The 23,348-nt window shown below is 46.8% G+C and overlaps 1 protein-coding gene across 1 annotated transcript; it reads right to left on the bottom strand.

Annotated features, from left to right (window-relative positions):
* Nucleotides 1-13,602: 13,602 nt before the first annotated feature.
* Nucleotides 13,603-15,252, bottom strand: LOC130680469 (lysine-specific demethylase 4D-like). The gene has a single exon (XM_057491095.1). It carries the CDS (start codon nt 15,172-15,174, stop codon nt 13,603-13,605), a length of 1,572 nt encoding a protein of 523 aa, XP_057347078.1. The 5' UTR covers nt 15,175-15,252.
* Between the last annotated feature and the right edge of the window lie 8,096 nt (nt 15,253-23,348).

Below are 23,348 nucleotides of genomic sequence, written 5' to 3'. Positions count from 1 at the left end.
TCAGAGGCACCTAGGACAGGTTGCTCCATTTTCAAAGGAGGGCATGTTTATAGGGCTCTGCACCACTCCAGGCAAAGGGGGTATTCGTTTAATGAGGATTCTCTGTCTGGAGTTGAAATGAGGCACCGTCAAGGCCAGTTTTGTTTCCATGCAGACTACAGTCTGCTGCAAATTCAAGGGTTCTGGGTTCAATTCAGACAAAGCTGTTTGAGAAGTGCTTTACAAAATTAAATATAGCTCTTCCTTCATCTCTCTTCCCTTATTGAATGAGCACATACCCAACTGTGTCCACTGATGTGTGTGCATGAAGATGCACACACACAGCATGCTCGTCAAAGACAAGGCACTGGGACAAGCTCTGGCGGCTTATGTCACTTGAAATAGAATACAGCCTGGCACATGCTAAATAATTGCTAACCTGCATTATGACTGCATATACACAAGCGCACAAGAATACACAGGCCATGCAAAGGCACACCGGGTTCTCAACATCACCGCGTGTGTGCTCACACACGTGCACAGTGTGGGAAGAGTCTTTGACCCATCTGGACATACAGAGGTATATGGACCTTCCTGGCCCAAGTGTGTGAACTCAGATGCACACAGCCACACACAGGTGTGTCACTTCCAGGCCAGGGTCAGCACGATGGCCCCCCACAACCTCACAGACCTATTTGAATGCTTGACTTCCCCTTGCCTGTCCTTAGACCCTCTGAGGTGCATGTGGGCAGGACTCCACAAGGCCTGCACCCACCCCGTCATGGGCTGTGCCCCTACCACCCAGAGGGCAGCATGCCTCCACACTGCAAAGTATTCTGCCCTGAGTCTTGGCAGCCTGCCCTCCCCAGCAGCCTGGCGGGATAAGGGCCTGCACAGTGCACCTCTGGTTTCAGGGGAGCCCTGGCCCAGGAAAAGCCTTCCAGTGTTCTCCATCCTGCCAGTATAAAGTCTAAACCCCTTTGAACTGTGTGCAGGGTCAGACATGAGCGGCCCTGAGCTTGGGCCGCAGCCCCCACAGCCTCCACTGTGAACTGCCTCCAGAAGCACCTCCTGCCGTCACAGGCTGCAAGGGCCTTCTTTACACCTTTTCCCCCCCAGCAAGCTCCTCCGGGGTCCTCAAAATCCAACTCAAACATCAAAGCTTATCTGAAGAGACCCCAGAATGCAGTTTCCTTCTCTGTGCCCTGCCTGGCCCGGTGCCGTGGCACGGCTTATGCTGCGTTGAGATGATTCTGCTGGGGTCAAGGCCACCTTCTCCCACTAGCCTGCTCTGTCCCAAATCCTCTGGCCCTATAGGACCTCCCCCTTGCTTTCCACCCTCTGTCCTCTACTCAGGGCCCATTCACATCAGTCTCCATCCTGGGCCTCAAATAGACCAAACCTGTTTCTGCCTTTGGGCCTTTGCACTGCCCCTCCTCCTTCAAGTCTCAGCTCAAATGCCCCTTCACAGGAGTCTCTGGACACCCCCTTGCCCAGCCACTCTGTGAGTCATGCTTTGTATTTTCCTTGCAGCCCATCCACAGCCTACAATTGCCCCATTCAGCTGCTTCCCAGTTCTCACCTGTCCCCCCACTTAGAATGTCAGCATGCCAGCCTCATCCTCTTTCAGCCACGTGGAACTGTTTCCCCATCAGGTCCAGACTTTCTGAAGGACAAGGACTGTGGTTAATATTCACAACCCTTTCCTTGGTATCTGACTCTCCAGGGGCAATAGGAGCTTTTGATGTCACTCAAACAAGGCCTCTGCCCCCTCGGGTAAGGCTGAGGACACAGAGCTGCTCAGTTAGAAGCCCACACATACACACGCACACACCCACACACGCACCCAGGCACCTCACGCTCTCTGACTAGTTTGGGGCCACTCTAGAATCACTACAGCTCTGATGAGCTGAGTGTGAAAAACACCCCACTACGGAGTTGTCTGAAGCATGTAGCTGGGATCTGACATTGTGTCCCCCAAAGTCCATCTATGAAATCATAGGTCCCAATTTGATGACATTAGCAGGTGGGGCTTTGGGAGGCGATCAGGTCATGACGGTGGAGCCCTCGTGGATGGGATTAGTGCTGTTTAAGAGGCTCCCCCATGGTTCCCCTGACCTTCCTTCCACATGAGGACACAGCCCGAAGTTTGCAGACTGCCACCTGGAAGGCAGCCCGTGCCAGGGCCCAGCCAGGCTGGCACCCTAATCCCGGACTTCCAGACTCCAGCGGTAGGAGGAAAAGATTTCTGTTGCTTATTGGGCACCCGGGCTGCGGTACTTGCTGAGTCACCCAAAGGGGCCAAGGCACATGTGCTCCTTGTTCTAAGTTCTGGGCTCTCCAGGTGAGGAAAAGGCAAACAGCTATGGTGACTGATGCCTGGGGAGAGTCAGCACACCCCGGAGGCCTTCACACCCGCTCCCTCTGGAGACGGGAGGCTGTGGGAGTCACCAAGGCCCTGTGAGCGAGATGTTCATGTAACCAAAGATGATCATGGGTGGGACCTTTGGCAGCAGTTTGAATGGACATGCCAACCTATTGGATTCTGGTCACAACTATAGAAAGGCACAGAGGTCTGGTACACCTTGATAGAGAAGCAACTGGCTGCTGTGTACCATGCCTTACTGGCTATGGAGCCCTTCACCAGAACAGCTCCAATCAAGATAATAACCACCTATCCCATCATGGGGTGCGTGAGAGACTGGACCCAAATGCCACAGAGGGACATCTACACTGGTCATATGGGGTACATACTTACAGCAGCATAGAGCCCTCTCCAATAGTCCTCTAAGTGGAGAACTCCAACGCTTATTGGGGCCAGTGACTTATACCAGTGGAAAGCAGGAAAGAATTTACTTTTGAACCACTGGTAGCCAAGAGTTCTTATCAGGAGGAGAAAGCCATATACCTGAAGATGCCCATGACTGTATAGATGGCTCCAGTCATGGGCCACCCCCGAAGTGGAGGGCTGTGGCTTTCCATCCTAAAACTGAGACAATATGGATGGAGGATGGAGAAGGAAATAGCAGCTAATGGGCTGAGTTGTGGGCAGTATGGCTTGTGATCACCCAGGAGCTCTCCCCTATAGCTGTCTGCACTGACAGTCTATCGGGGCTTGACTCTGTGGCTACTGACCAGAGTCACCTGGACCAGGGTCACTGGCCCCTTTGGGGGCAAGAGCTGTGGCAAGACCTATGGGCCTCTGGTCAGACTAAGACTGTTACTGTCTATCATGTGACTGGCCAGTTGCTTTTGGCATCCCCAGCAAGTGATGATGCAGACACATTGTCCCAGGTGCGCTGGCTAGAAGGAAAGCCTGCCTCTGATGTAGCCCAATGGTTACATCAGTGTTTATTGCATGCGGGGCAAAAGACAATGTCGGCTGTAGCCCTTCAGTGGGGCTTGTCGTTGACTTTTGAAGAAGGCAGCAGAGCCTGGAAGGAGTGCCTTGTGTGCTCTAAGAGGGATTTACACTGAGTCCCACAGCAACACGGGACAATAGTGAAGGAGCTGATACCCCTTCTCAGGTGGCAGATAGACCATATTAGGCCTCTGCCCATATCAGAAGGATATCGGTATGCCATGACTCGTGTGGACACAGATACTGGCCTGTTGGTTGCTTTTCCTGTATGTCATGTCACTCAGCAAACCACCAGAAGAGATATAGAGCATCTCTTTGCAGCCCATGACAGGCCACAGGTGATTCACAGTGATCAAGGCACCCATTTTACTGGATATGCATTACAAGAATGGGTGCAGCAATTAAGGATAAAGTGGAAGTTTCACGTACCATATAACCCTACTGGGGCAGGCATGATAGAGAGGTGCAATGGTTTGTTGAAATCTGGCCTGAAGTCAGACAACAATAATCTACAGGGCTGGTCAGCTCGCCTATGGACAGTGCTGTGGCATTTGAATGAGAAGCCACATAAAGGAGCTTTGAGCCCTGTGGATATGCTCACGCACCTTGCTGCCTCTCCTAAACATACATACAAACCAAAGAGGAGTTATTTAAGCCAGGATATGGCCAGCAGAGCAACATCCTGCTGCCAGCCCCTACTGCATTAAACCTTGGAGACTCTGTTGAGTGGATGTGGCCCAGGACATTTCGACACATGGACCAGCGATGGCTGGGCCTTCTGGCATCTTGGGGAAAAGGCCTGGAAGCTGGCCTCCTGTGTATTCGTGTAGTAACAGCAGAGTGGCCCCCAAAGATCACAGTAGTGTACCAAAAACATCTGGGAGATAAGAGCATTTATGGGAAAGTTTTGCTTTATCTTTATGGCCAGCGCATGTACCTCCCGTAGCCCTATATATCTACCCACTTGTAATGCCCACAGGTCGGGGAGTGAAAGTCTAATATACTAGACTAGGATGAGAACCCATTCCTCCCACTGTCCTATCACAGGAACACTCTCTTGCATGCATCCTACCTGATAGACAAGATTTGCCTATGCTGGTGTCATTAAAACTTGTATCTTATTGCCCTTAAGATTATTTTTTCTTCCACAGGCCCTGTGGCCTGGACGTGGCTCCCGGATACAGCTGCTGCCTGGTGATTGCTCTGAACTCCCTACCTGTTCCCACCGACCACCTGTGGAATGGATGAGCTGTGGACTTAACCAGCATAGGACTTTGGACCTAGCTGAATCCTTCAGCTTGAGGATTATTATGATGTTACTGCTGTTGTTAATGTATATTATTAGTCTGGTTACAGGGCTTCAGTTTTCTCACCCAAGGACCATTGCAGAAGAAGGGGAGTGAGTAGATTGTGAGGAGAGATTTCTGGAGGGGTGTACTGTGGGTAAAATTGCAATATTTCCAGAATCTCTTGCCTGGCCTTAGTGCCTCTCCATTAAAATAGGTGTTTCCGGTGGGAAGAAGTAGTCCATCTCCGTATCAATAGGTGATTACACTGGGGAGGGGGGCATATCTGGACCTGAGAGGTTGGGTGGGGTCCCTTTTGGCAGCTGGGTCACCAGAGACATGGGCAAGCAGAGATGGACAACTGCTTATAATTATATAAATGGGTTTCTCCCACTTAATTTCTCCCTTTGACTGATTTCAGTTTCAAAGGTGTTTTGCCCCTGGCGTTACAGACACCCGTGTGCATTTGGGAGCCTGGAGCTTTGGCTGAGAGGAGGGCATCGTGCCTGGCATCGTGGAGCGAGGGCTGGTGCTCAGGTCTTCAGGCACCAAGTCAGGTGCTCCTGACACCCTTCCTGCCAGCAGGTGTCACCACAGAAAATGACAGTGACTGTGCATCCCTCCCCCAGAGGCTGGATAGCAAATGGCATCTCAGGAGGAGAGACACAGCCTTCCCTGGGGGCTTATCTCTGATGTGACTCAAACCACCTCCCACAGGGTCCCCACAGGCCCAAGCAATGACTGGGGAGTGTTGGGCATCTGCCACTCTGGGCCCTGCACAAAGGCGAGCTTTCCATTTGGCGCTGGCTTTCAGCTTGGCTGCACCCCACAGAGCTCACCAGCCACCCATGGTCTCTGCCTCAGGAGAGATTCCACCTGCTGGGAGGCGGCCCAGGCTGGGCCTCTGCAAGGTCGGCTCTGGGGCAGGGGCTCGTGTGTGTGTCTGTGCACTGTGCTCCAGTCCAAGTATTCATAAAGTGGTGGGATGTGAACTACAGCTTTGGAGATTACCTTCCACAGTCCGGGGAGAATGTGTATATCCTTGTCTGGTTAACAGGAAAGGACTGTATTTTCTCCATCACTGGTTTGTCATCATTAAGGCTTCATATACAGTGCTGTGTGAGTCAGCCTCAGGAATATGCTTCTCTCATTTCATTTAGCTTCAGCTGAAATCACCTCCAGCTCTCTGAATGTTCAAACAGACTGGATTCAATGTGGGGTGACTGCCACCCCTACTCTGTCAAGGGTTACTTCTCACTTATGTTCAGAGTGGTTTTAGTGAGGCCCTCACAATTAAATCACAGTACTAACAAGCGCACTTTGGGGTTTTGGCACCCAGATTATGCCTGCTTGTGGGGAAGGTCAGGGGAGCCAACCCCACTGGCCCCTGGGCCCTCACCAGGCACACCCAGACCAGCTCCCTGAACCTCACAGTGCCCTCTGGCTGCAATAGGGATTTCCCAGGAGAAGGAAGTAGACAGCTTCCCCACGGCACAAGTTTGGGACATGGGTTGTGGAGACCAGATTCCTGTTTGAGACAAATACCAATTGGACTCAATAAAGAGTCTACACATTCCCAAACCCTCAGCCCCATCCTGCAACTCTGGGCAGTCACCCTTCAGGATCCAGTCCCCTCCAGCTGTGTGACAGGCCTGCCAGAGCAGAGGTTTGCCTCCTGACTCACACAGAAGCAGGTGACAGTCATCCTAATGCACAGTCGTGCTGTCACACACAGAAACACACTCAGGAGCAAGAACATAGGCTCGCGGCCACACGGTCATCTGCATACACTCACACGGAGAGTCACATGATGCACACAGCTATTCATTTACTGTTACGTCAGTCTTTTCTTCCCAGCAATTGTCACTAAACTGAAATTATGTTAGTTGTCTTGATTTTTGTCCCTCTTCCTAAGGCAGAGATGTTTACCAAACCTCTTTTGTCCTCCTCCTGGACCTGGTTAGACTGACCTCCCAGCCCCCTGGTAAGTCGATGTGCTCAACCCATGTGCCTTGTGATGGATGTCGTGCCCCAAAAATGCCATCCTCCATGATCCGGCACCCTTTCTGCCAGCCTTCTGCCAATGAACTCAATGGACACATTTGGAAATTTTCATTACAAATTAGAAATTAGAAAAGAATTTTTCAGTCATTAAGTCACTGATATATTGGAGTTTATTTGCAGAGCACCTAACAGTGTCTGAATTCCAAATGCTCAGTACATTCTTCCAACCAGGAAGCCAGCTGCGTGGGGGCAGAGGCAAGGGTTTGCTCTATACCACCCTACATCCCCAGCACCCAACACACAGCAGGCTCTCATAAGTACTTGCAGAATGAATCAGTGAGTGAATGAATGACTGAGTGAATGAAGGACTGTGCCCTTGGGACTTTCACATGCCCTCCCTCTGCCTCCCCTGCTTCTCCAGCACAGACGTCACCCTCTCTGGGAGGCTCTCCCTGACCCAGTCTGGATTGGGTGCCTCTTCCTGGCCATGTACAAAGGTGGACCTGTCTCTCAGGTCAGGGAGTCTTGGCATTGCATCTCATGCCCTGCAAGTCGCAGAGCCTCCCATGGCATGGCTGGGCTCCCAACTCTGCTGTGGGGCTCCTCCAACAGCAGAAGCTTAATAAACATGTGCTACATGACCAAATGGAGAAACCAAAATTTATTAGCACATTAGCCTGAAAATCACTTTCACAGACAAATGTCCCCCGCCATCCAGATCTCTTTAATTCCTAGGTTCAGACAGTGAGAACAGTGGTAACAAGGGCAGCATGACCTGAGTCTGCTGCTTCTTGTGTTGATACCAAGTACTGAGAATGCAGGTGTTAAACTAGATCAATGATCTCTTTTGTTAATCTTCTAGTTACTAAATCAGAGAGCAAGTGTCATCTGCACTTCAGTGCATTTCACCTCTGCAGTATTCCTGTGAGGTATTAACATCCCTGTGTTAAATGGCACTCTGGGTTCAGAAATGTTGAGTGCTCTGCCGAACCTCGCCCAGCATATGAATGGTAAAACCAGATCTGGATCTCAGCCAGGATGCTTGCTCCCTCTGTGCCCTCTACAGAAACCTGAGAGATTGTCTAAGAATAGCAGCAGAAGGGCCTGGATTTTCTGGTAAAGCCTGATTTTAAATAGTTTCCCTATTAAACTTGCAAGTGCCCTCGAACTCATCAGGCCCTGATGCAGTTCCCCCTTGGAGAACGTGGTTTCCACCTGTCCAAGGCCCAGCCCAGGCAGACATGCGTGTGGTGTATCAAGTACTTCAGACACTGAGCTCCATGAAGTCTCATTCCTGAAACCACTACCATCCACACTTGCCGCCATGCTGCCTGTCTTATCCCTACCACCCATGCCCACAACAGACCCTTTTCCCCTAGGGAACCAGGGGCCTCCTGGGGAAGCCTTTCCTCTTTCCCTGGCCTCCCAGCCTTCTGGGGTCCAAGCTGAGCAGGAGTGGGGAAAGCTCAGGGCTGGGAGGGCTCCCAGACCAGGGTGAGGATGGGGGACAAGGCATCCAGACCCTGACTGAGCCATTTCACTGTACACCATGGGAAAGCTGGCAGCATAATTGACTCCTGCACATGTGAAAATGTAGGTCCGTGTTTCAAAGCAAATAAAAAAGCATGACCATCTGAGGGAAAGATAGAAGGGAAGTAATTACAAAACATAGATTAAATAACCCTTAGATAACAAGCCAAGTAATAAGTATCAACACATGGAGATAAAGGAAAACAATCAAGTCAGTGGCTTGTAACTGCTTCCCAAACTTGTCAGGAGGTCCCCCTCCTTCCTGGTTATGACCAGCGGAACACTGCTCCATCTCTGGGACCTGCTCACGCTTCTCTCTGCCCTGTGCTTGCAGCTGCCTCAGCCCAGGCTATTCCTTGTCCCGGAGGGAGTAGGGGCTGGCCCCTGCCACAGGCTGTGCAGGCTTAGGCACAGTTTGTGGGTGCCAGGAGGAGACAGCACTTGGGGGTGCCGTGGGAGCTCTGAGAGCCCCAAGACTTATGCTGGGGTTGTTAGCCTTGGACAGTGTTACCGTGAAGTCCTCCAAAACCCCATGTCCAAAACCCCCACTTGAATGGAGTTGTCCCAATATTGTTACAGCTTTGCTCCTTCCACTGGCAATTTAACTGCCAGAAGGGAAGGGCCAGAGAAGGTTCTGGAAGGTGGGCAATAATCTTTGTCAGAACACCTACATCTGGAGTCGGTTCTGCTGGTTCCCTGTTAACCCACTGTGTGGCCTTGAACAAGTTAGTTAACTTTTCTGGGCCTCAGTTTCCCCTCAGTAACACAAGGGTTTTACATGATGATCTTTCTGACAGCAGGAGTCATGCAACTCAGGAAGGTTTCTTGTCTGCTCAGCGGATGAGGCCCAAAGCGGACAGTGCCCAGGAGGCAGACCACCCTTCTCCTCCTCAAAGGACTGAACAAACCACGTGAGGTATAAGTGTCACCTGAGGATCCCCCCAAGCTGGTCGCCACGTCATCATCCCTGCACCCCTCACTCCCTCACCGGCGTCCTTCCAACCAGCAGCAGGAGGCTGCCTGCCCATGGGGGTTACTTCTCTCAGCTTCCAGCCGGGGAACAAGATGCTCTGAGGCTTGGCAGTTAGAGCCCTGAGGTCCTCCCAGAAGTCCTAGAACCACTGGTCTTGGTGTAGATGAAGACAGCCACAGAGAGGTGACGTGACATGTGTCAGCTTTCACACATGCGGGGTCGGGGCTTGGAGCAAACTACTTTGCAACTGGGCTTCACACCACCTTTTCACAGTAGTTTGTGGGGGAAAATTTAAAAATGTGTAACACCCAAGGATTCAAAGGGTTGGGCCGCATAGTAACAGGAACAGGCCGGTAACTAGACCCCGGGTTTCCTGGATTTGAGACCCATATTCCTCCTACTACGATTTGTTTGTTCTGGAAAGAAATAGCACCTCCTCCTGACCTTCAGACACTACTCAATAGAGGACTTGGGGGGGGTCCTTGTTTATACCAGGACAGTGATATGAACTTGAGCATGGGGAGCACTGCACTGGGCTGGAAGAGCTGGGCTCAAGTGCCAGCTCCACAGCTGGGTGACAGCTGAGTGACAGCTGGGGGCCTTCGCTGGGTGGCTTAGGGGGTGACAGTGAAATACTTGGTTGGGGGGTTCAGCTGGGTGGCTTAATGGGTAACTCAGCTGAGTGGCTTAGCTGGGTGACTGGCTGGGTGGATTATCTGGGTTGCTTAGTGGGCGACTTAGTGGATGACTTAGCTGAGGGTTTAGCTGGGTGGCTTAATGGGTATCTTAGCTGATTGGCTTAAGTGGGTGACTTAGTAGGTGACTTGGCAGGGTGACTTGGCTGGGTGGCCTGGATGGCTGACTTAGTGGGTGACTGACCAGGTGACTTAGTGGGTAACTGGCTGGAGGACTTGGCAGACACTCAACCCTTCTATGCTTCCTGCTCTCACCTGTCCAGCAAGGACAAGAATACACATCTTCATTGACTTCACTGGTATGTTGTAAGGAACCATCAGGAGCATAGACATGAAAAATATTTAAAAATATAAAAGTACTAGCTGAGAAGAGGGACGAGCCAAGATGGCAGCATGAATAGGGCAGCAGAAATCTCCTCCCAAAACTATATACATTTTTGAAAATACAACAAATACAACTATTCTTAAAGAGAGACCAGAAGCTATAATACAACAGCCAGGCTACATCTACACCTGCGAAAACCGAGTGCCTCATGAAGAGGGTAAGACAGCCGCGGCCTGGTGGGACTTGAGCGCACCCCCCACACCAGCTCCCCGGCAGGAGGAGAGGAGTTGGAGCAGGGGAGGCGTGGGAGCCCAGGACTGCTAAATACCCTTATTGATCCTGGTCATCTGCACTGGGATGTGCAGGCGCACAGTGTGTGGTGTGCTGGATACTAGGGAAATGGAACCGTAAAACCTGGGAGCGGGTTCCCACAGCTGGCACTCTTGGGACAAAAGAAAAGTGGGTGCTTTTTGAAAGTCTTAAAGGGACAGGAGCCTCAAAGATGGATGGAAGCATCCCAGCACACTCAGCCCAGCAGCTGGGAATCCCAAGGAACTCCAGGTGCCCTAACACCCTGGGCCGAAGGGCAGCTCTGAGGCCCCTCATAGTGACAAACAGCCTCCCGCCTGTTCCCCCTCTGGTGCAGCCCCGCCATAGCGGGACAGCAGCCTGAGACCAGCCAGGCCCACAGCAGCTGTGCACAGCCTCCCCCCAACAGCTGCCCAGGCCGACTCAGAGACCCATTGACACGCAGCTGCCCAGCACAAGCCGCTAGGGGTTGCTGTTCTCGCAGTAGAGGAAGGCGAAGAGCAAGCGGGAAAGGACTTTCTTCTCCCAGCTAATATGTGCGTCAACTGCTCATGACTACTTATATCCCCATGAAAAGGCAGAAGAATTTGATCCAGACCAGGATCACACAGACATCACCTGAGAGGGAACATGGGGAGATAGATTTAACCAATCTTCCTGAAAAAGAATTCAAAATAAAGGTCATAACCATGTTTATGGAGCTGCAGAGAAAAATGCAAGAGCGGATGGATAAAGTTGGGAGGGAGAACACAGAAATAAAACAATATCTGGAAGAACTTAAAAGCAGAATGGGCGAGGTGCAAGAGGCCATCAATGGAATAGAAACCAGAGAACAGGAACACAGAGAAACTGATGCAGAGAGAGATAAAAGGATCTCCAGGAATGAAAGAATATTAAGAGAACTGTGTGACCAATACAAATGGAACAATATTCACATTATAGGGGTACAAGAAGAAGAAGAAGAGAGAGAAAAAGGGCTAGAAAGTGACTTTGAAGAAATAATTGCTGAAAACTTCCCCAAACTGGGGGAGGAAATAGGTGCTCAGACCTCAGAAGCACACAGAAGTCCCAAAAGAAGGGACCCAAAGAGGACAACACCAAAACACATAATAATTAAAATGGCAAAGATCATGGACAAGGACAGAGTATTAAAGGCAGCTAGACAGAGGGAAAAGGTCACCTACAAAGGAAACCCATCAGGCTATCATCAGACTTCTCAACAGAAACCTTACAGGCCAGAAGAGAATGGCATGATATATTTAATGCAATGAAACCGAAGGGTCTTGAACCAAGAATACTGTATCCAGCAGGATTATCATTTAAATATGAAGGAGGGATTAAACAATTCCCAGACAAGCAAAATTGAGGGAGTTTGCCTCCCACAAACCACCTCTACATGGTATTTTAGAGGGACTGCTCTAGATGGGAGCACTCCTAAGGCTCCCAGAGAAATGTCACCAGAGAATATAAAATCACAGAAAAGAAAGCAGACCAACCAAATACTAACTAAACACGAAAAATAAAATCAACTACCCACAAAAGCAGTCAAAGGAAACACAAAAGAGCACAGAACAAAACACCCAACATATGAAGAATGGAGGAGGAGAAATAAGAAGGGAGAAATAAAGAATCAGCAGACAGTGTTTATAATAGCTCAATAAGCAAGTCAAGTTAGACAGTAAGATACTAAAGAAGCTAACCTTGAACCTTTGCTAACCACGAAACTAAAGCCTACAATGGCAATAACTACATATCTTTCAATGATCACCCTAAATGTAAATGGACTGAATGCACAATCAAAAGACACAGAGTAAGAGAATGGATAAAAAAAGCAAGACCCATCTATATGCTCCTTACAAGAGACTCACCTCAAACCCAAAGACATGCACAGACTAAAACTCAAGAGATGGAAAAAGATATTTCATGCAAACAATGGGGAGAAAAAAACAGGTGTTACAGTACTAGTATCAGACAAAATAGACTTCAAAACAAAGAAAGTTACAAGAGATAAAGAAGGACATTACATAACGATAAAGGAATCAGTCCAACAAGAGGATATAACCATTATAAATATATATGCACCCAACACAGGAGCACCAGCATATATGAAACACATACTAACAGAATTAAAGGAGGCAATTTTAGGAGACTTCAACATACCACTCACTCCAAAGGATCCACAAAACAGATCCACAAAACAGAAAATATGTAAGGACACAGAGGCACTGAACAGCACATTAGAACAGCTGGACCTAATAGATATCTACAGAACTCTACATCCAAAAGCAACAGGATACTCATTCTTCTCAAGTGCACATGGAACATTCTCCAGAATAGACCACATGCCAGGCCACAAAAAGAGCCTCAGTAAATTCAAAAGACTGAAATCCTACCAACCAACTTTTCAGAACACAAAGGTATAAAACTAGAAATAAATTGTACAAAGAAAGGAAAAAGGCTCGCAAACACATGGAGGCTTAACAACATGCTCCTAAATAATCAATGGATCAATGACCAAATTAAAATAGAGATCAAGCAATATATGGAAACAAATGACAACAACAACACAAAGCCCCAACTTCTGTGAGATGCAGCAAAAGCAGTCTTAAGAGGAAAGTATATAGCAACCCAGGCATAATTAAAGAAGGAAGAACAATCCCAAATGAATAGTCTAATGTCACAATTATTGAAATTGGGAAAAGAAGAACAAATGAGGCCTGGAAGATCATGGCAGCAAGAACAAAGGTCATTCTATCTTTATATAATTTTCATTATGAATGTCCTTTGCTTTTCCAAGATTGAGTATGGCAAAAACTCATCAGACATGAAGTAACAGCTGGATATGGGGATTTTTTATTGAGAAGAGTGGTCCAAATTGAGGGTGTTGACATGAAGTAAAATAGAGCTTGAATAGAGTTGCTTGAAGAAGCTGCTCTACCACCACTTGCAGAGACAAGCATCCAGTGTCCAAAGAGATAGTGGTGTCTGGGAGGAAGAATAAGCTGTTTTCATCAGTAATATGGACTCAGCAGGTCCCATGGCAGCACCGCACGTTGTGAAGGCTCTGAGGTGTACACGTGCCCACACTTAGGGAGCCTCCACGTGTAAGAGAAGCGGGCTACCAAAACATCCCCCCGGGCTTAGGGTGCAGGGACACTGCAGCACCCGGAAGCCTGAGCAGAATGCGGGGACGCAGGGCTCGGTGGTGCAGGGTTGTCCAGTGAGGGTCCATCTGGAGAAAGGGCCTGAGCGTCGGGATCCTGAGCTGCTAATGCTGTGCTGAGCAAGAGGCGCCTCTTGGCCGGGGCCTGGTCAGTCAGGTCATGAGTCCCCTGCTCCCGAGGACGACGGCCAGGACCACGCCTGCCAGTTGGGTGGAGACCCAGGTCAGATGGGCCCTGGGTTGTCAGCAGGGCTGAGCCGTGCTCCAGAGACCGACAAGCGGCATCCCCGCCCTGAGCCACAGAGGTAGGATCAGACGCCCGCACGCAGCGCCGAGATGCGGGCAGCCTAGGGGCACGGCGGTGGCCCCTTCGCCCCACGGCCACCTGCCTGGCAGGGCTCAGTGAGCGGCGGGGTGGCAGGTCCCGGAGGCCCAGTGCGGCTCTCCTGGTCGCCCACAACTCCTTCCAGGTGCCCAGCTCTTGGCTGCCCGCGGCCGCAGGAGCCACATGGTTCACTGCCTCCCGGTCCTGCCCGCGCTTCCAGAGCTCATAGCGCTCAGGCTGCAGGGTGCGCACGAAGACATCAATGGGAAAGCTGACCCTGGCCTCCCCGCAGCTGCACTGAGAGGCCGCTTTGCCATAGTCGATCCAGCGCGGCATGGCGAAGTTGATGGCCTCCGCGCAGTTGAAGCCGTGGTTGAAGCCAGCATGGTACCCGTACGGAAATGTCACTATGAACTCACCAGCCTGCTGTGTGACGCGACTGAAGGGGATCCTGTTGTCCCTGAGGACAGTGGGAGACATGAGGGCCACCTTGTGCCGCATGAAGGCCCCGCAGCTGTGGGCACTGGCCGGGAAGAGCTCCTTGGCCAGGTGTTCCAGGCGCCAGCCATGCTCCGGGGGCACTGCATACCACGTTTTGGGCTCCCCGAAGTGCACATAGTTGATACTGTACAAGTCCATGTCCTCAGTGTGCCACGCAAACGTGGTCTTCCACATACCAAAGTACAGGTAGGGTGTGTTGACGCCTTCGATGACCACCCCACACTCCTGCTCCAGCAGATCCTGAATGGTTCCCAGGTGTCTGAGGTTCCACTGCTTGGTGTTTGCATCAAATAAGGAGCCGTTGACATCAGCGCCATAGATCGGTGAACTGTAGAGCCGGGTTTTCCAGAATTTTCGCTCCAAATCGTCAACATCTGAGTGTGGGGGTGCCTGATATTTAGCACTGTTCGCCAGGTCACGATACTCCCCAACCGTCATGGCCTTCTTCTTCTTGGAGTACTGAGTGAACACACCAGCCCTGCCCAAGACGTCCTGCTGGAGGGGACTGGGGATTAGGATGTCACCGATGTCATTGTATGTCTTCCTGGCTTCCCAGCCCTTGGGGGGGATTATCTTGGCCACACCTGCTCGGTGTGCACCTTGAGATTCCATATAAATAATGTATTTCTCAAAATCATTAAACTCTTCTTCAGTTGGGTAGAAGGTCATGATTCTACAACTTGGGTTCTGGGTACAGTTAGCCTGAGACATCATGGCTTCCATTATGAAGAACAAACAAACTCTCAAGTCTTCAGGTATGGTCTGGATGGTTGAGCATGGTGGAAAATGCTATTGTTCCAAAATTGGTGTGAGTGTCTTTGAGTCAGCAGGAACCACCCGTGGACTGTGGTGTAAATGAGATGATGTTTTTGGGCCTGCTGCTTCCCCAGGAGACTGCCCTCTGGGCAGAAGCTGATACAGGAGGCTGAACGTGCAACTCTGTGGTGTTCCTCAGCTGGCACTGGGGTTTGTTCTCTGAGGCCTCCTGACTCACCCAGTCCTGGGTGTTCGGTCTTCCAAATGCAGTGTCTCCAGGACAGTGTTTAAAACAAGTCCTAGAAGAAAGAATACAAAAGCTTGAACATTAATGTTTGGAGAATGTTACTCAGGGGTACAAGTAAAATACCATGGGATCCCACCATGGGATATTATCTCACACTCAAAGAAAGGCTAAAATTTTATAAGATTGACAATATAGGATGTAGTGTTGATGTAGGACAATGGGAATTCTCATACCCTCATAAAGAGAATGGAAATCATTCTTTGGGGAACTATTTGGACAGTATCTACTAAAATTGAACTATTGCATGTGTAAGACTGGACATACACGTGTGCTATGATTCAACTGTTACCACATGTCTAGGTAATCTGTATAGCTGTGCATGGAAAGTCACCTCCATTAATGCTCACAACAATATTATTTCTAGTAGCAAATACTGGAGACAACCCAAATGTCCATCAACAGTAGAATGGACATACATTGTGGTACAGTCCCTACAATGGAATACAATAGAGCACTGCAAATTGCATGAACGTATAGGGATAATTTTGCAAACATAATACTGGGCAATATTATCCAGACCTAAAAGAATATCAAATCCGTTATTCCAATTTTACATGAAATTTCATCTTTTTATATAAGTATATATAAAGAAGGAGGTAAAGTAATCTAAGTTAGAAGTCAGAGCAGTGATTACCTTTGAGAAAGGGAGGTTGTGAGTGGGAACATCAGGGGTTCTCTGAAGAAACGTTAATATTTTGTTTGGAATCTGGGTGCTGGTTACACAGCCATCAGAATAGCTAATTGTGATCATTCATCTGGCGGTTATGATTTTCAAAAATTTCCATATGTTTATTTAAAAGCATAGTTTCGAGTGAGAAGCACTGAAGACTAAGAGACATATTTCACTGTATTAAAAGAAAATGGAAGAATGAAAACAAATGAACTAAACATTTGATTGAAGAAGCTAGGAAATGGAAGGAGGAGGAGTAAAGAAATAAGAAAGAATAAAGATGAAATTAATGAAAAATAATACATACAAAATAGAAGGACGATGGCCAAAAATGTCATTTGAAGAGACTAAGAAATGCAACAAATCATGACATAACTGATAAGAAAGGCTAGAAAGTAGAAATAAACAATACTAGGAATTAAACAGCGCACAGATCTAGTAATATAGTAGAGAATTTTTCTAAATCTCAAGAGAATCTTATGAGCATCTGACATCAACATTTTAAACAGATAAGACGACAATTTTCTAGAGCTAAATAGAATATTACCTAACCAATAAAGCAAAATGCTAAAAGAATAATACATCATGATCTAATAGACTGTATCTCAGGAATGCAAGGATGATTCAGCATCACAAGATCTAATGATATAATCAGAATATTAATGAAGGAAATGAAAAATAACATCATCTCATAGGTACCAAAAAATGATTTCATAAAATTGAACATTCATTCATGATTTGAAAACTCTTTACTTGAAAACCATTCAGAAAAATTTCTACAGTAAGATAAAGTGTTTCAATGTAAAAACAAATAGCAAGTGTCCTTAGCAGTGAAACAAGAGAAACATTCTCTTGTTTAAGGTAGAAAAACAGATACATCAGCAAACTCTCTCATTAGCATATCAAGTGGTCCTTTCTTATAATTTCCTAGTTTTTCCCCTCTACAAATAATGTGCTTTCACCTTAAACTTTGGACATACTGACTCTGTCCTACTTAGAATCCTCCAAATGTTCTGAACGTCCCTGCATGATCTGGGCCGCCCGGGCTTTCTCCTATTCCTGGCTGGGTCTCAGAAAAGCCTGCACTCCTCCTCCTACCTGACGCTCTTTACACATAGGCAGCTCCCCTACCCCTTCAAGGCTGAGCTTAAATATGATCTTTTCAGTGAGATCTCCTCTGGTGGTTGTTTAGGATAAAATTAGCGATTATTTTCTCTCAAGAAAACATATACTCTCTCTTCTCAAGAGAACCTCGCCAAATGAAACAAACTGCTGATCAGGATTTATGTCTCTTCAAAATTCTAATCAAATCAGCTGTACCCCAATTCCATCATCCCCAGTCTAATCACAACTGAATCCAATCAGCTATCCAACCAGCTCTTTCAATTGAACTACCCTTCCTTGTTCTAGTAAGTGGCATCCTTTTCAGTGTTATCCGCTCACAAAACATTGGTGTTTTGCCTGAATTTTTTTCTCTGAGATTTCTTATAAGAAAATAGAAAAGGAAAAGAGGACCGCCAACCCTCAACATATCTGAAATCATATTTTAAAAATAAAAAAACTTGTAAGCTCAAACAAAAGGCTTCCTTCCACAGCCAGAGTTACAGAGACTAGAGCTCAGGTCTGCAGCAAGCATTGGTTTGATACAGTCTTACAAAAGCCACTAGCAAGGGCCAGAGAAAGCAAGCCTGTCCTTTGCCCCAGAAAGCAGCCCCAAAGGAATGAGAGACCTAGGAATAAAAGACTCACTTGTTAAGAGGCGAAACATGCCTACTCCTATCATAAGCTGGTGTATGAAATCAGAGACTTCCTAGAGATTCTGAATCCACTTGGAGTCACCTTACAGAATAATTGGGAATTTGTGAATTACTGGTTCTGGACAAATTCTCTGGAAATTTGTGAGAAACCTAGAGCAGATCCAGGTTTTGTGGGGTTTGAAGATAATACAAATGTCAGGGCCTTCTTAGGAATGGAAAGATTTCCCTGGGAAAGCTGCCGGCATGGGAGGAAAGTGTCAGAGGAAAGAGCACGGTGGTCTGGGCACAAAACACCATTGGTGCTGGGGTCTGCACAGAGCCATGTGGAGGTGAAAGTCAAGCCAAGGAAATGGGGTGAGGGGGAGCTCCCAGGACGAGGTAATCCCATTCCCTTTAGAGGTCCAGGCATTTAATTTTCCTCCCCCTGTTGTCTCCCCAATAAGACTTCAAAAGATCAGCTTGCCTGCCCTATGCCTCCTGTGGTCCCCAAGCACCTGTCTTTCCTTATTGGAGGTCCATTCAGATAAAGGGCAGCTGGGGCTGGGGCCCATTCCGCTGCTACTACTGCCCCCAGGGGGGTTGCCAGTTTGGCTTCTTTGACTAAATATAATCCCTTCTTCCTTTGGGTCTAGGGTTTGGGGCAAAAATAGCAAAGGAAGGACTTGCTCTCTGTGACCCCTGCTGGTGGCTTTTGTAAGAGTGCGTCAAACCAGTGTTTGCTGCAGACATGAATACCAATGGCAGGGACCCGTGAAGTGAGCAGTAAGTGACCTCTGCCTTAGCTGGACCCTCATGCACCAAAGAATCTGCAAAAAGTGGGATAAGGAGGATCAATACACTCTTCTCCTTTTTCAACTTGAACATCAGAGGACAGATGGAGGGTCACAGCTGGTGAAACTTTCTCCAGGTCTTTGTAGGACATATTGTAATAAATGGGGGTGGGGGGAGTTGATGACAATCTGGCTCATTCTTAGGGAGTATGAAAATGCAATTTATTTAAACTCTAAAGAACAACATCTCCCTCTTCCTATTCCAGATATACCTAATGAACACTCAGAGTTTGGGGATAGGTTGTTATAAAGGAGCAGCTTGTCCAAAAATGACCCTAGATATTCCCCCAGTTGGATGGAAAATGCTCAAGTTCAGATTCCTGTGGGAACAGTGGCATCCTTCCCATGGCTGGGGGACGTCCAAAGGAACGTGAGGTCCCCAGCTGCCTCCTAAAGCAGAGGGCTGCTGGCCTTCCCAGACAGCTCCTGTATATGGTTGGCATGACTTCTAGGACACTTGATTCCCCAAGTCTGTGTGTCCCTTTCCTGATAAAGTTGCTTTCACCAAGCTCTATACGAAGGAAGAGCATTGGGGGAAGGGGCCCCTCCCTTAGAACAAAACCCAAGACATGCCCAGGATTCCTCCCAAAAAAGGGATTTCTCTCTGTGGAATTCTGAAGAAATGGGAAGGCTGTGTGCCTTGTTTTGAAACACTCTTACAAGGGTATCAGCCCTTAACTCATACTATATAACTTTGTGGTATTTTCCCCCATACTTTGCACTACTATTGGCAACTCCACACAGGCCAATGACAGAATTATTCCCCATAGAGGAGGAACATTTAAAGAATAAGCTTCCAGCAAGGTTAGGGCTTTTCCAGGCAGGTATATTTCAGGGAGAGAGAAACAAGGGTACTGATGACTGGAAGGAGGGACAAAATGGTGATTATAAGCATGCATAATTAAATTTGTCCTGCGTAAAAAGGAGATGAGAACATGAGGGTAGAGATGGAGAATGAAAGAGTATTTGATTTGTGGGCTGAATTTCTCCATTAGGTCAAATAATTCTGTTAGGACCCTGGGAAGTGTAAGGTAGAAAGAGAATGGGATGCTTGAAACAGATTTTTGAACTCAGGACATTATTTAACTATCTTATTGATGTCTTCAAATTTTCCCTTTCACTTCATGCTATTCAACTTTAAACTGCCCTCCTCTTCCACCATTATTTCTCCCATATTTCCCTTCCATCTTTGTCCTTAAATTCCACCCTTTCTCAAGTACATCAACTTGGTCCCATATCTTCCCTTACTGACCCAAAAAGCACCATCTCTTCCTCCTCCTCTTGTAGTTCTTGTTTAGCACTTATAATTTATACCTTATATAATACGAACTGCAAGAGACACCTATACTTAGCACTTCAATTTGCCAGGCCCTTTATTAAGCACTTTCTATATAATATCTCATTGAGAGCTCACAGCTAGTTTATGAAGTCGGCACTATTATTACCCCTAATCAGTGGAGTAGAAAATGAAATGTAGAAAAATGTATATTTAATTCAACAGCTTGTGTCTCCATCTCTAGAACTTTCTCTGTTCTCTCCATGGCTATCTCTTCTGTTAAATTCCTTAAATCAGCACCTCCCCCTTATTCCAGGACACAGTCAATTAAATATCACAGTCATCTTTGTCTCTCTTAAATCATCAGTTATCACTCTCTTTCCTGACCTAAGCTACCGTCTTCCCTCTCACCTTCATTTCAATTCCAAACATGTTGAAAACATACATGAAAATAGTTTGCGTCCACAAACGCATTTCCTCCCCCTCTCACCTTCTGGTTCTGCCCCCACTTCTCTGCTGAAACTGACGGCTACAAACCAAGCTGTTTCCTCCCAAATGCCGCTCCAGGGGTTACACTTTATCTCTGTTCATCCTTGGCTCACAGACACCTTCTTGCTCCTAAAAGGTCTCTGACCTCACAATTTAAATATTGCTCATATGAATATGGGCTCATAGGATTTTCCCAGTTTGCCATTTAGTTTATAACTTGAATTCTATTTCACTTACAGTGTGTTTGACATACATTCCAATGCCTTATGGTGCTGTTCACCTTTTCCTTTGTAATGTCTTTCATGTCCTTTATATTCGGTAAGTTGCTTCCCTGTCCAGAGGCAGGTAAGTATTCCTTCATGGTTTTTCCCTTTTTGTACATTAATTTTATCTTTAATTCTGATTTTAATTATACCTTTCATTCTAACTGGTTTATTTTATCAATTTGTTTTATTGTCTTGTGTGTATGGCGTGAGGAATAAGGAAGATGGAACTGGTCCTCAGGCCTCTATGTGTGACCTGTTCGCTGTGTGTTTTCTCTCTTTATAGAAGCTTTTTGCTGTCCCAGTGTTCTTAAATTTTTTCAGTCTCAAAATTCAGGTGCTTTGGTTTTGAGACATTTTTTTAAGTTACTTCTTTGATGACTTCCTCTACATTTTTCCTATGCACATTAACTCTAATTCCTGTTATTTGGATATTGGACCTCATGGATTGGACCTTAATTTTTGTATCTTTTCTTCTCCCACTTTTCTATCCCTTTACCACTACACTCTCTCTTTTGAAAAATCCCCTCATCTTTACCTCTCCAAACTCCTTCAGTTCTGTTTTTTTCATTTCCCCTTTCAAAATTTTAATTTCCAACAGGTCATTCTGATCCCTTAGTGTTTTTGTGTATATGTACCTTCCCCACCCGTCCCCCTCCCAGTCTTACTGTCCTGTTCTTGTTTCACAGGAGCACTTCTTCAATCTCTCTGAAAATACTAAAATGTCAATGGCTTTGAAGTGTTTTTTTCCCCCTGCATGGTCTGTTTCTTTGAAATTACTTTTTACATCTTTTTTTTCATTTTGTTTTCTATCTTTCAGGTGTAAGGCTTTCCTCAAATGTCTGATAATCCTTAGTAGTTGGTTCATATTTTAGTATAGTGCAAAAAAAAGCTGATTCAAAACTGGGTGTAAGGATAGGCTTGGTGATTATGCTTCCCTGAATGGTGATCTGGCGGGGCTGGGTGAAACTCCGACACTGGCATCTCTAAGAGCTGGTCATATGCAACAGTGAAGGATCTTCCAATCTTCCTCCTGGAAGGGACAGGCCTGGCTTCCCCACTACATGGAAGAAGATCCTGAAATTTCCAATATCCAACTTGTGAAGGTCACCAAATCAATTTGTTTTCCCGATGACAACTACACTGCCGATGGTTCCTGGAAGTTCTCAGTTCGGAGACTACCTTTTTGACTTGCTCGAGAAAATGAAAGTTGGTTTTCCATCAAGAAGAGAGAGGAGTTTATCCTGCTACCAGAGAATGCGAGGGAGTCCGAGGCTCCAACTGCTTCATAGACTTTCAACAAATCTTCCTTAGCCTCCTTCCACATCCAGAGGAAGCCAGTGCCATGAAATCCTAAGCCTTTTGGATTCTGTGGACAGTTGTGTTCCTTCTTAGCTTTTCTCACTGCCAGTTTAAGATTCAACTTTCTAGGGTTTGATAAATTGGTTTCTATGTGTCCATCTGTTTTCAAATTTTACTATCTTCTTTCCTTTACCGTATGCTCTCTTTGTAACATTTCTTAAAACAAAAATCCTAGTACTGTCAATTCAGTGGAGTTTGGATGGAGCAAAGTAAAAGATTGTGTCACCATCTTTTTCTCTTTGTTTTCCCAAATGTATCTTTCAATAGCTGCTTCCACAAATCCTTGGCTGCAAGTACTCTTAGTCTTTGTCTCTGACTTATGTTCTCTCTCCCTCACTTCTCTGTTCTAAGTTATAACCCCTGCCTTCCTGATCTGGGTCCTACTTGAGGGACCCTTCCCTACCAATCCTAGATATTAGTGAGGACTCTGTCTTCCACATTCCATGAGTACTATTTTCTTGGGCCATTTTTTTGGTGCTTAATACAAATTGCTGAGGTGGGAGCTCTCCAGAATATTCCTTTCACCTCTAATGGGCACTTATCTAAAGTAATAAATTCCTTCCATGAGATGTGCCTGCTTCTCTCTCTCCAAGATATTTTCATGTTTCTGCCTCACAAGCTTCAACATTCCCTTCTTGATAAGCTACATGGAAAAGTTAAGATAAAAAGGTGACTTTTTCTGTATACTTTGTGCTCCAAAGTCCAATATTTGGTGTAGATTTCCTATTTAGGAACATCCAGGAATGTAGATATAAAGACTCCTGGCAGGAAGTGTCAGGCATGAACACCATAGAGTAAATTGTGACATAGTTGGAAGAGCACAGATGAAATCATGACAAATATTGGAACTTGACCTTTACTTTTACTTGCCGGGAGGACTTGTCCTTCACATTAGCGACTTAAATATCACATTATGACTTCATTGTGACATAAAGTAAGTTGAGCATGGTAATATGAACCTCAGTAGTCTTCTCTATTTGCTTTCCTCTGTTACAGGGGCACTTAGCAGTCACAGTGGTACCTGGAGCCAAGAGCAGCAGGTGCCAGAAGCCTTCTTGACCTCCTTATCGCCAAGACACAGCCACGTTGTTGAGTTTGGAGGCAACATCTAATATATGCTTCTCTGAATTGTCAATACATTTTGAAGACATTGCTTGAGTAGCACATAAGCCTCATTCTTGGATTCT

The sequence above is a fragment of the Manis pentadactyla genome, chromosome 13 (genome assembly GCF_030020395.1).
Source record: "Manis pentadactyla isolate mManPen7 chromosome 13, mManPen7.hap1, whole genome shotgun sequence".
NCBI classification, from domain to species: Eukaryota; Metazoa; Chordata; class Mammalia; order Pholidota; family Manidae; genus Manis; species Manis pentadactyla.
This window is presented reverse-complemented; position numbering and strand designations above follow the sequence as displayed.